Source organism: Carettochelys insculpta, chromosome 1, assembly GCF_033958435.1.
Source record: "Carettochelys insculpta isolate YL-2023 chromosome 1, ASM3395843v1, whole genome shotgun sequence".
Taxonomy (NCBI): Eukaryota; Metazoa; Chordata; order Testudines; family Carettochelyidae; genus Carettochelys; species Carettochelys insculpta.
Window position 1 is genome coordinate 52922820 of NC_134137.1, and position 14072 is coordinate 52936891.

The following is a 14072-nucleotide window of genomic DNA, read 5'->3' on the forward strand; positions in this document are numbered from 1 at the left end:
ATGAGGTTCATAAAAGGCTTGGGAAATTTCTTTCCACTGGTGAAGGTCCCTCCCCCTGTTTGGAATTTTAATCTGGTTCTTAAAAGTCATATGACTTTCACAGCCTCTCTTTGAATGGCTGTTGACCTGCTCTTCACTGAATTTATCTGTGAAAGCAAACTTCCTGGTGGTTATTACATCAGCTTGCAGAGTTGGAGCGGTTAAGGTCTTAATGGAGGAACCTCATTTCAGTTTCCTAAAAGATAAGGTTTCTGTATGTGCACATCCCAGATTCCTTCCTAAATTGTTTCCTGACTTTCATCTGAACCAGATCACTTAACTGACTATTTGTTTCTGAAACCACACAAGTCAAAGGTGGGGGCTGAACTCCATATTCTAGATGTCGGAAGTAAGTTATCCTTCTATCTATATAGGACTAAATCATGCCTTAAATCCCCTTGACTGTTCAGTTCATCTGCAGACAGCTCAAAGGGCTCTCCCATGGATAACCAAAGGCTATCAGAATGGATTTTGGGGGTTATTACATCTTGCTACCAGCATTCTACTTTCTATCGATGTATCAGTTCATTCAGCAAGGTCAGAATCTACATCTGTGGCTCTAATGAAAAATGCCCCATTTGCTGAGAGCCACTGCACAGTCTTTGGTACATTTCTTCTCCAAACACTATGCTTTAGTTACAGCAACGAAGGGTCCTGTGGCACCTTATACACTAACAGAAAAGTCTTGAGCATGAGCTTTCATGAGCACAGACTCACTTCATCATGAAAGCTCATGCTCAAAACTTTTCTGTTAGTCTATAAGATGCCACAGGACCCTTCGTTGCTGTTACAGATCCAGACTAACATGGCTACCCCTCCGATACTATGCTTTAGTTAGTGCCTCCAGATCTGAAGCAGCAGTTGTCAATCCAGTTCTTTCCTTGGTAATGGACTTGTCCCAGACACTCACTCTTCCAAATGGGATACTGCTTGGGAGTCTCCTGAAGTAGAGCACCCTTAGGGACACTAATCAAAAAAGAGAGTCAGAAGGTTAGTGGTGTTAGTCTGTATCTGCAAAAACAACTAGAAGTCTTGTGGCACCTTATGGACTAACAGCTATTTTGTAGCATAAGTTTTCATGGGCAAAGAGCAGCTTTGTCAGATGCAATGTAGTGGAGATTCCAGAGGCAGATCTAATTATACAGGCTCATGAAAAGGAGGGAGTCCCAATCAAGAAGAAGGCCAGAGTTGATGAGGTCACTTCAGTCAGGGAGGATGTGGCCCGCTTCCAGCAGCAAATGTAGAGGTGTGAACTCCAAGAGGAGAGAAACTGCTTTTGTAGTTGGCCAGCCACTCCCTGTCTCTGTTCAGTCCTTGGTTGATGGTGTCAGATTTGCGAATGAATTGTAGCTCTGCAGTTTCTCTTTGGAGTGTGTTTTTGAAGTTCTATTGTTGCAGGATGGCTAGTTTTAAATCTGTTATTGAGTGTCCAGGGAGACTGAAGTGTTCTCCTAGAGTTTTTTTGTGTGTTACCATTCCTGATATCTGATTTATGCCCATTTATGCTTTTGCATAAAAACTATCCAGTTTGGCCAATGTATATGGCAGAGGGGCATTGCTGGCATATGACGGCATATATCACATTAGTAGATATACAGTTGAATGAGCCCCTGATAGTGTGGTTGATGTGGTTACGTCCTGTGATGGTGTTGCTGGTGTAGATATGTGAGCAGAGTTGGCACCTAGGTTTGTTGCAGGAATTGGTTCCTGAGTTATAGTTACTGTTGTGTGGTCTATAGTTGCTTGTGAGAATGAATTTCAGGTTGGCAGGCTGTCTGTAGGCGAGGACTGGCCTGCCTCCCAAGCTCTGTGAGGGTGAAGGATCATTGTCCAGGATGGGTTGTAGATCACTGATGATGCACTGGAGAAATTTTAGCTGGGGGTTGTATGTGATGGACAGTGGTGTTCTGTTGTTTTCCTTGTTGGGCCTGTCGTGTAGTAGGTGGCTTCTGGGTATACATCTGGCTCTATGAATCTTTCTTCACTTCCTCAAGTGGGTATTGTAGTTTGAGGAAAGCTTGGTAAAGGTCTTGTAGATGTTTGTCTCTGTTTGGGGAATTGGAGCAAATGCAGTTGTACCTTGATGCTTGGCTGTATACAAGGGATCATGGGGTGTGCCCTGGATGGTAACTGAAGGCATTTAGATAAGCATAGTGGTCCGCGGGTTTGTGATATCAGGTGGTGTTTATGTGACCATCATTTATTTGCACAGTAGTGCCCAGGAAGCAGATCTCTTGTGTGGACTGGTCCAGGTTGAGGTTGGGGTGGAAACTGTTGAAATCACCATGGAACTCAAGAGCCTCCTTTCCATGGGTCCAGATGATGAAGATGTCATCAATCTAGCGCATGTAGGGGAGGGACACTAGGGGATGAGAGCTGAGGAAGAGTTGTTCCAGGTCAAATTTAAAAATGTTGGCATACTGTGGGGCCATGGAGGTGTCCATAGAGGTGTCACTGATTTGAAGGTATAAATTGTCCTCAAATCTGAAATAGTTGTGGGTGAGGACAAAGTCAAGAGAAGTTACTCACAGTGTGCAGTAACTTATTCTTTAAGATTTATAGTAGTCTTAGTACAGCTCTCCTTGAACAGACACTGCTAATGAAAATCTCCCATCAAAGGAACAGTGGCTGCACACACACCTGAAGTGGTACGCCCATAGCGACATGCTATTCTAGAAGATGGTTCATTTTAGTTTTTGTTTCAGTTTATTTCTTAAGAATGTGGGAACCAAGAGTAAAAATTCTAAGAAACTGAAAAAAATCCTAATATATACAACAAATATGTGTGTGCTACATTACACATCTTTGTAACATTGCTGTTCATTTGATTAATTTAAATAGAAATGATAAACTGTTCTTTTTTAAAATGTACAAAAATATGTTACCTAAGTAATATTATGTAGTTAGTTTCAGAGTCTTTTAGCTTGAGACAGATTTTGACCATGCAAATGTTCATGTACACACTTGACTATCTTATAGAGCTGGATGGGATCTTCAGAGGTCATTGAGTCTAGTCCCTTGCCCTCTTGGCAGGACCTATCACCATTCCTGATAGATTTTTTTTTAACCTAGTAGCCCCCAAGCTCTAAATGGTCCCCTCAAGGATTGAGCTCACAACCTTGTGCTTATCAGGCCAATGCACAAACCACTGCAGTATATGGCTATGTCTACACGTGAAGCCTACTTCGAAGTAGCCTATTTCGATGTGGAGACATGGAAATAGGCTATTTTGATGAATAACGTCTACACATCCTCCAGGGCTGGCAACGTCGATGTTCAACATCGACGTTGCACAGCACCACATCGAAATAGGCGCAGCGAGGGAACGTCTACACGCCACAGTAGCACACATCGAAATAAGGGTGCCAGGCACAGCTGCAGACAGGGTCACAGGGCGGACTCAACAGCAAGCCGCTCCCTTAAAGGGCCCCTCCCAGACACACTTGCACTAAACAGCACAAGATACACAGAGCCGACAACGAGTTGCAGACCCTGTGCATGCAGCATGAATCCCCCGCTGCAGCAGCAGCAGCCAGAAGCCCTGGGCTAAGGGCTGCTGCACACGGTGACCATAGAGCCCTGCATGGGCTGGAGAGACAGCGTCTCTCAACCCCCCAGCTGATGGCCGCCATGGAGGACCCCACAATTTCGATGTTGTGGGACGCGCAATGACTACACGGTCCCTACTTCGACGTTGAACGTCGAAGTAGGGCGCTATTCCCATCCCCTCATGGGGTTAGCAGCTTCGACGTCTCGCCGCCTAACGTCGATGTTAACATCGAAATAGCGCCCAACACGTGTAGCCGTGACGGGCGCTATTTCGAAGTTCGTGCCGCTACTTCGAAGTAGCGTGCACGTGTAGACACAGCTTATGTCTCCCCACCTTAAAAATCCATCGTGTGTGTTTGTGAAATGTGAGACTTATTCTTACAACAACTACTGAGAAATAGGGTTTATAAAGGAAACACTGTTGCAAAAGGATATGCTTTTAGTATTTTTTGTAAAGGCTTTCTCACTGTTATTGCTCTGTGCTCTTTGAGCATTCTGGCCTGATCCAGTCTAGCATTTTAGTATATGCTTAAGTGCTTTCCTGGATCGGAGCCAGAGTGCTCAGAATCCCTTCAGGCAAAACCTTTGTAACAACAGCCTGTGAGAAATCTGCAGCTGAAATAAGTTTATTTAATATGCTTTTCTCCATTGTCTTTTTGGTAAACTCATTTGTTACTGTAAGTTGCTCCTGAATGCTGGAGTGCTGGCCTTGTTGGGATTAGAGAAACTGAAAAATGTGTGGTTGAACCAATATTCAACTGAGGTTTAGAAGCACAGAAAAAACGAACAGGTAAAATTTTGGGTGTACCAGTCTTCAGAATGATTTTCATCTGCAAGTGAACTAACAAGTGCTTTTGAAAGTTCATTAACAAACCTTGCTCAGATACAAATTTCTAACCAGGGATATGGACATCCACAGACAGAAACTGGTATTTGCTGGTCCAAAGGGCTCTACTCCCAGGAGATGAAGCAGCCAAAAGAGAGGAATGTGGTGTCGCCCCTCCTCAGAGCCAGCACCCCATGCTGGCAGCTCCTCCCAGGCATATCACTGTCCTGGGGCTGTACAACCCCAGATAGGAGAAGTGAATGGAGGCAATCAGGCCATGCAGCTGGCTCAGGGCATTTGCTCCATGTTCCTTTCCTTTGGCTGTTCCATTTGCTAGGAGTAGAGCCTTGTGGATCAGCTGATAACAATACATCTGCATCCATGGATAGAAATTCGTATGTGTGCAGGGATCTACTCCTTAACATTTTATGACATAATGCAGCTTTATTCTCTGTTGTATCAGACTCCAGTTATTGGGAGACGATATGATGAGCTACAGAGTTCTGCAGGTCGAGATGGTAAACCCAGGGCTATGGCTGTCACTCGAAGCACTTCCTCAACCTCTTCAGGTTCTAATTCCAATGTCCTCGTTCCTGTGAGCTGGAAGAGACCTCAGTACTCTCAGGTAGAATTCCCACTAAGCTCCCCTAACAGAGCCCCCTATTCATTAAAATATGCCTGCAGCATTGCTCCTGAACATGACGTCATATTGCACTACTGGGTTTTATTAGCTGTAAGCTAGAGTGAATAAATGCAGAATTTATTTATTTATTTATTTATTCTTTTATTTATTGCTGTTTTTAAGCATTTTGGAGATTTGGGCTGATGGAGCTTCAGCACTGCAAAAACTTATGCACATTTGTAATTTCAAGATCTTGAGTAATTCCTTTGAAATTGGTCCCTTATTTTGTGGTTTGCTAGTTTAGGGCCTAGTGGAACGAATGAACCAGTTTTAACTTTTTTTTTTAAAGTGCTGAAAAAATATTAGCTGCTTCTTTTATGTATTTCCTTTGGGCTACATCTATATGAGAAGCATTGGTCGACAGAAGTCACTGTCAGAAGGGATATCCCGGCAAAACTGCTGTCGACAGATTGCATCCACACATGAAAGCAGATTGAAAGAGCAATGTGTTCTGTCAACAGAGATCAGCCAGACTGCCCGACCTTCTCTCTACAGAACGGCTGACCGGAAGCTCTGCAAACAGGGCTGCCTGGTGAACCGGAAGCCCAGTCTGTCGACAAAAGGGCCCCAGAGCATCTACCAATGGTTTTGTCAACAGGAAATTGTCAAGATAGGGGTTATACCGGAATGGGGAGATATATAACGCTGCTGACAGATGCACCAAGTTTTGTAAACAGATTGTCAACAATACACATTTTGCATATAGACGCTTCATGAGTTTTTTTGACAAAAGCCCAGTTTTGCCGGAAAATCCCTCTCTTGTAGACATAGCTTCTATGTATAGTTGCTCTAAAATAATTCCTTTGATATCAAACCAGTGAATCTCTGTCATAGTTTTTCCTAGTAACATATCCCTCTAGTTTCCAGCAGAATAGATACAGAATGATGCTAAAGCTGAAAATGTTTTCTTCTAGAAAAGGACAAAGGAAAAGCTGATACATGTTCTTACTCTGTGTGGGCAAGATGTGGGCCTGAGCAAAAATCCTTCTGTAAGTTTTTCTGCATTGACTGATTAATCTTTTATTGGTTTGTATCTTTAATTTTAAATATCAAGAACTTTATCTCCCTGAATTGCAGAGCTACTGTGATTTATTCCGTGTTACAAAATTGTCAGCCTAGTAAGAGCAATCTGCATATGTTGTATTTCTCAGCACAACAGCCAGTGATTGAGCATGAAAAGTAAATGGTCTTCTCCCTTTTAGAGGCAGTTTGTCCAGAACAGGCTATGAACCAGTGTGGTGGATCATTGTTGGGATGCTGGCACTATCAATGGCCAAGCTTTACCTCTTCTTTGGGTGGAACATTTTGGTCTCCAACACTGCCAATCCAGCTCCATTCAAAAGTCCTATATACAATTACAGAAAGGAAAAAAACAGTTAGCAACATAATCAGTCCATGACATAATGATTCTAGCATTACTTTTTAAGGAAATAAATATTGTCTCATGTAGTGAAATGTATAGTGGACAATTTAAATTTTTTGGTTGATCAGGGGATTGTTTTTAATTTCAAAGACAAAAATGTGTATTGATTTTGTTTAAAAGAATGCTTAAACATTTTCAAAGCAATATAAAAACCTTGAGTGCTCTGTGATAGATTATTAATATGTCAGCCTTGTTATTGTGTTGTGGTTGGCTTCTCAGTTTGAAGGAAACAGGAACTCACACACTGAATTGTTCTCATCTAAACTTCAGACGTGGTTACTGTTCAGTAGGACGGGAAAAGCTACTGCTGAACAACTTAGTCTGTGTTATGTTTACTAATCTTTCCACATGCTTAAGCATGTTTCACTAGGGGCTTTCTGGTGAAAGTATTAACTTAACCTCTTGACAATCCTTTCTGCAGTGGGCTCTCTGAATTTCATTCCCTTAAATGTATATAAACATTTAGGCAGCATCAGTCTGCAGCCATTAGGAGGTAGCTGTTATGTTCTTGGACATGTTCCTGCAGCATGAGGTTGTGTCTTTGTACACAGTTTAATCTGAAGGCACCTGTCCAACATAAATAATGAAAGAGCGCGTTCTAAAAATACCAGCTAAAGGAATTAGGTGTGTACTGGAAATACAGTCTTCTGAATAACAATTCAGCTTTTATGAACAAGCAACCAGAGGGAAAAGTTTCTCAAAAGAGAAATCTTTTGAATTGTAGGTAATTTTTTCTTCATGTGGTGATTTGGATCTGATTGAGCATCAGACAAGCTTGGTGTCTTCAGAAGACGGAGCAAGGGAGCAAGAGAACATGGATGATTCAAATAGTGAACAACAGTTCAGAGTCTTTAGGGACTTCGATTTCCTAGATGTTGAACTGGAAGATGGGGAGGTATAGTATATTCTCTATGAAATGGCATTACATAAGTTTTATCTCTGGCTAAAACACAGTTTTTATTACTAAATGACTCGCTGTTTACAACAAAAGATATAACTGTATGACTTTCAGTTAACTTGTTTATAATATTCAGTGTTGTGACACTAGCTTAATATTGGCAAGCTACCACATGCTTCCTTCCTGAACCCACTTTAAAACACACTGCAGAATTACCGCTGGAATGCAAAGCTGCAGTTCTAATGACAACACACGTATGTTAGGTTTCAAAACAAAAAGCAGTCAAGTAGTACTTTAAAGACTAGCAAAATAGTTTATTAGGTGAGCTTTCGTGGGACAGACCCACTTCTTAAGACCATAGCCAGGTTTCTGCAACTGTAAGGTGAAATGAAAAGCTTTGAAACACACGTTGAGGAAGACCCCAAATGGTTAAGAAAATATATCTGCAGCTTTTAAGGAACTGCATTATAAAACAAAAAGGTTAAAATCAGTTTTTTCAACAGTAACCTGCCCAAACCTGAATTCAAGCCCTCAGGGTTCTCTTACTCCAGAGACAGTTGATGAGTCACTAACACTGGAGCACTTAAAATGATACAGCTTCTGCTTTGCCTTAGGGGTTAATGATTTCATAACTTCTACAGGATAAAAACAGAACCCTGAGGCTTGAGATCAGGACTAGGCAGGTAAAGCCTGTCAGCTCACCTTTAATTACAAATCCCTCAGGGGATCTTCAGTCAAATATACTTAATACAGTAGAGGGGTATAGTCGTTCTAGTCTTTATTTTGTTTTAGGTTTTTCCTTTTTTTTTTTTTTAATTTAATCCTTGAGCAAACCTGCTCCAACTGGGAATAATCCTTTACACTTTAATGGGAAGGGGCCCATTATCCGTACTCATATTGTACATCTAACAATGTTGCTACTGTTTAAAAATTCAGAAATGATTGGTCAACTCTTTGCAGGTATTTAAAATGCAAATCTTTGGCTGGCCTGGTAGCTCAGGTGGTAGCATATCTTACCTGGGGCAGTGGAGACCCAGATTCAGCATTAATTCTCATAGATATCACACTTAACCTTGAGGTGCAAATGTGCAGCAGAGCTCACAAGCAACATTGCAGGCACATTTCAAGCTGTATTACAAGAAAGAGTTATCCCTCTCCATGGCAAACTTAGGTTCTGTAACACCTGTGATTAAATGGAGGCACAGAGCAGAAGTAGCTTTTGCATGGGTTCATGTATACAATTGACTCACGGACAGTATTAAACCAAGGGTGAAAAACAAGGGAAGCATACACTCTCCCTTGTCACATACATGGCAGGGCGGTGGAGTGGTTAGAGAATGATCACATCTCTCTCTCATCCCACAGTGATATTCCCTGTCCCCAAGGGCAGGGCCTGTCTCCCCACACTGAATATTGCGAAGTTTTGCATGGGGTCACAATGCCTTTTGAGGGGGCAGCCAAACCTATATGCCTCTTCACAGCTCTCCACTCTACCCCACCCCCTCTGCCCTACTGTTCAATTTAATTAGCTATCTGTGTTCAAAAGTGACCCATAACTGGAAGTACAAAGGTGGTGGTGTGCAAGAGTTGAGATGCTTTGGTGTAGCACTATCAGGAAACTTTCACAATGCCAACCTGTAATCTGGCTTTGTCAGCCAATAGTGTTAGCCCTCATTTTCATAAACACATAATTTACTTACAAAACAAAAAAGCAGTCCAGTAGCACTTTAAAGACTAACAAAATAATTTATTAGGTGGTGAGCTTTCGTGGGATAGACTTACAGCTTTTTAAGATACAAATTCCAGACCACCAGCCAATTCTGCCATTATCTCTCCTGCTGTCCATCGAGAATATCTCTTTTTCAATAGCACTTCACATCTCAGTTCATGTAATTATAGGGTCACTCTCCTACCAGCCTTCACTTACCCTTACTGTTGTCATTCATGACAGGCATTTTCCTGCATAACCACTGTCTCTAAAATGTGGTTATTTCCATTTCAGATCTCATTAGTCAAACTGTCAAACTGAAACCCATGAGATATGACACTTCCCTCTTTGACCTCTTGGAGGAAAGCACTAAGGCTGGGTCTACACTTACCTGGAATATTAACAACTGCTACACAATTTTAGGTATGCCAGATGCGTACCAAAAATTGATTTTCAAGCCATCTGTATTTGTCCCTGTCCACACTGCAGTATGCCAACAAGAGCACTCCTCCCATCAGCATTCCTTCATCCTTGTGGCTTGCAAGGTGTTCTGGGGTTGACATTGACCCTGGAATGTGCTGTTTCATGCATGCACAAAATGGCACCCTGGAAAATCAAACCTAAGCGCTTGATCTTCCATGGTGAGTGTAGACCCACCTAAATGTCTCCCTAGATGTACATATCTGACAAATAAGAGCGGCACTTTCCTGAACTATCTGAAATGAAGCCATAGCATTCTTAATGAAGAATTTAACAATCCATCCATGCTGATCTTTGAAAGGCAGAAAGAGACAAACACTAATTTAGTTCCCATTGGGTGGGAAAGTAAAATCATCTGCTAGGTGTATTCATGGTTCAATGGAATAGTTTTCAGGAAAACATTAAAATTTGTTCTGGTTACATTGCAAAAATTAATTTTAGTTTGGAGTTGTTACAGTAGAGTTCAAAAACTGTTAAAGATAATCATGAAAAGGCAAAATATTTACATATAATAACTTTGTAAAAAGTTGTAAAAAAGCACAGGCTGCAGTCATTCCAACACATCTTTAAATATGCATTCAAAACATTACAAATCTATCACAATTTTATTATAAATTGTCCAATTACCAGATGAAAATCATGAAAGCAGGATTTTACCTACAGACTGAGATTTCAGAACTGCATCTTCTTTCCCTTGAGCAGTTAAAATCGAATAAGCAAAAAAATGTTCAGTATTCAGCCAGAGAGCAAAGATTAGAAATATAGACAAAGCAACAAACCAATTAGCAAATTGTAATTATTGCTGTTAGTAGCACTGCTAGAGTAATCTTTTCAGGCACAGAACTAGGTGGGCTTTTAATTATACTAGGTGTTATTAAACCCCTACCCCAAAGAGTATACAATCTTAAACCCTGATCTGGCGAAGAATTAAATATGTGCCTAACTTTATGACTGAGGGCTAAATTATTCAATATACAGTCACAAAGACAAGGGAAATGGATATAATGTGAGCTCAGGAGATTATGCATTGTTAAATGTTGACAAACATTTTACACTTCCTTATAATTATTATTATTATGATAATACTAAAATTCCCAACTCTAAAAGATGTTATTCCACGTTATTGAGTAAAGGCAATCTCATTCCTGGAAGCACATGACCAGCTTCCAGTGAACCAATGACCGTACCAAAAATATAGTAATTACAAAATCAAATACACAAGGATACACTAGAGTGGCTAGTTCATCTACAAAAGATTCTGCTGTGGTTTTCCATGTGTTTTGACCATCCTTGTCTTCAACTAATAATGACAAAGCTCTCTCCTAACCTTAAACAAATAAATCAGTTTTATGGTACTCATGGATCAAGTGTCCAACATCTCAGCTTTTACATAAAGCAAAACAAAAAATGCAGATTAAAAAGTATACTAAATTGAACAGCAGAAGATTGACCACCTGTGGGTCGATCTTCCCATAATGGTAGACATACCCTGATTGAGACTAGCACAAATGGGGACAGCTATTTTGGAAAAATTATATTACAGTCAGGTCAGTGCTGGGTGCACTATCCACAGATCAAAAGATATGATAATTTTGGTATTTAATAAAGATTTAAAAATCAATAACATGGTATTTTATTTTATTTGTACATAAAAGTAGCATTACAGAGCTAACATATTTCTGTGATAGCATTATGTTTTAATGTAGTACAAATGTTTAAGTGTGTGGTATCTTCAATACAATAATTTTAAATAGATTTTTATTTGTTTTTCTATTTATTGTATCTGCTTTCCAGGAACTTCAGGTAAGATAATGCTGTGTGAATTCAGATGTGCAAACAGATGTTATATAGTTTTAAAAATTTGTATGATGGGATAACAGCATAGATTTTTCCTCTTTCAGAGTGTGTGTGTGTGTGTGTGTGTTTAAAGTAATTGAATTATTTGGGGTTTAACTTCAAATATGTGCATAATCACAGAATAACTGGGTTTTAAAAATGGGGGTTTTAGGTGAAATCCCCTCATTTCTTGTTTGTGTTGCAAAGTTGGACTCTTTTTTCTGTAACTGTGTGCACAAGTAGTACATAGACTCTGAAAACAGGAAATATGTTTAGTTAATCTGACACATTTATATTGTTAAAATGGAGAAAAGTTTGTTGCTTTTATAGCATTAAACTACTGATGATGGACACCTGACTTCTAGGTTGAAGTTAATAGGTACATTATTTCTTGTTGGCATGCTGCAAAAACTGGTACATGTGACCTCTTAATAGAAAAGTTTTCAATAACCCACAGTTCTTCTTCGATTGTCCCCATGAGTGCACTACCTCTAGGTGCGTATGCACCCACCGGTCATAGATTTGTATTCAGCAGTGTGTCGTTGTCCCCCCTCGGCTGTCTGTGCACGCAGGCGCAGGCCAGCTGCTCAGTTCTTCTCTGATCGCCGCTGGCTTCGGTTGCAACAGCGCTCCCTTGACTCAGTCACCTTAGGAAAAAAAATCGTCAGATCAGAAGAATACCTTGCCTTCAAGGAACAGCTAAATACAAGGAAAATAAGACAATGGAGAAAAGCCGCAGACGCGATTTCTCCCAAGCCGCTCCAGCCACTACTAATGGCTCCACTTCACAGCACAGCTGCTCTAGTCAATTTCACTTATGCTGGTTTAAAACTGCTCCACTTGTAGCCTCTCAGTTTCAGTTGCAGAGGGCCACTCTCTCTTTGCATATGGTGTTTGGGTCAGCACAAGAATACAGTAGGCTGCCTACACCGTAAAAGACTGGCAAGCTGGTCAAGGAGAGCAAGGCACAGCAGCTCTGTATCTGACAGATGGAGCAGGCTCTCAGACCTAATGAACCACAATGACTTCCCCCTCAGACTTAGCCACAGGGTGTTGAGACTACTGACAGGGCTTTGACTCGGACAAGCCCTAGAGACAAGGGGAAGTCCCCTGGAACTGACAAGAAGTCACATAGTTCCTCTGGGGCTGCCCCCCACAACAGTGATATCAACGAGCTCCAAGCACCACGCTGCCACCCTCTCTGCTGTGAAGGGGACAGCTACATGAGCTTTACCAAAAAGGCAACATAAGGAAAGTGCTCCTCCCTCCTCAAGCTGTAAGACGGTTCCACTCTTTGATTCAGCCATGGTCGTGGCACCGCAGAATAAGCCGGCAGAAAAGAAAAAAAGCACACACTGGCTTCTGCTCAGAGTACGCCAATGCTGTCAGCCGCCAATGCTGATAAGGTGGCACTGGCAAAGTGTGCCCCGGTTTCTGCTCAGAACACTTGTGAGTGCTGACAAGCTGACACTGGCAAAGCACACACCGGCGTCTGCTTTGAGTACACTGGTGCCGTCAACTGAGAGCGCTGACAAGCTGGCACCGGCAAAGTGTGCATCATCACCTTCTGCTCAGAGTACACCAGTGCCAGGAGCTCTGAGCATTGACAAGCTGGCACTGGCAAAGTGCACGAAAACCCTTAACACGGCTACAGCTGCTTCTGAGCTCCCGGCATCCACAGCGCAGGGGGCCCCAGTACTAATGCCCCCTCAACCATTTATACCACAATACACCACCGCAAGGGAGCTTTCTGCCACCTCAGTAGCAGGCACCCCTCTGCTTAGCAAAGGCTCTTTACACAGCTCATGGCTTTCACATTCACCCGCTTGAACCTTTGATTCTGCAAGGTTCTCTGACTCAGGTGATGAGGTATCTCTTCAGAGAACTGGGAAAAAAATCATCACTGAAACTAGCAACAGTGGCAACAGGAGTGGTTGTCCCTACCCATGCCACGCAGCTGGCCATACTGGGATCTATGGGTGGCTTTTCATCACTATCCCCTTCCCCAGCCATTACCTCAGCCTCTACAGATGCACAGACTTCGACTCCCCAGTACTGAGTCACTGGACAGGTTGGAGTTTCCAGAAGTCAAGGACTATGCTGCTTGCATTAGAAGAGATGATCATTTGTATTGTCCACTCCCATCACAATTTGTTCCCTCGTCATCCTCCACAGGCTTGCCTATAGCACCACCCAAGACTTTTCAAGGCCTCTTTAGGAGGGTCTCAGACAGGCTTGAGATATCCCTCTTGATCCTGAGGGATACACATCACAAGCTCCCTCATATCTTACACTCGCCCACTGAGACCAGAATGGCAATACCAACTAATGAAGCCTTCCTGGATCCAGCCAAGCTTCTGTGGAACACCCCATCCTCCATTCTACCCACATCAAAGACGCTGGATTGGAAGTACTATGTGGCCTCAAAGTGTGCTGAATTCTTCTTCTCCTACCCACCCTCTAACTCACTGACAGCAGAGGCAGTAAATCAGAGGGGTAGGCAGCAGAACACCAGATCACCCTGGGAGATGAAGAGAGGAAAAAGCTGGATGCCAGGGAGGGAAAAAGTCATACTCATTGGCCCTCTTACAATATTGCATTCCCAATTATGGGGCATCTCTTGCAAAATAC

The 14072-nt window shown here is 42.0% G+C and overlaps 1 protein-coding gene across 10 annotated transcripts in view; it reads left to right on the forward strand.

Annotated features, from left to right (window-relative positions):
• The window catches only part of FRY (FRY microtubule binding protein), a 308821-nt gene that overhangs the window by 233749 nt on the left and 61000 nt on the right, over nt 1–14072 (forward strand). For all 10 annotated transcript variants that reach the window (XM_074986277.1, XM_074986272.1, XM_074986262.1 and 7 more), the window contains exons 49-51: nt 4878–5039; nt 6011–6085; nt 7244–7414. In XM_074986277.1, coding sequence (XP_074842378.1) covers nt 4878–5039; nt 6011–6085; nt 7244–7414 — 408 coding nt within the window. The remainder of the gene's footprint in view (nt 1–4877; nt 5040–6010; nt 6086–7243; nt 7415–14072) is intronic.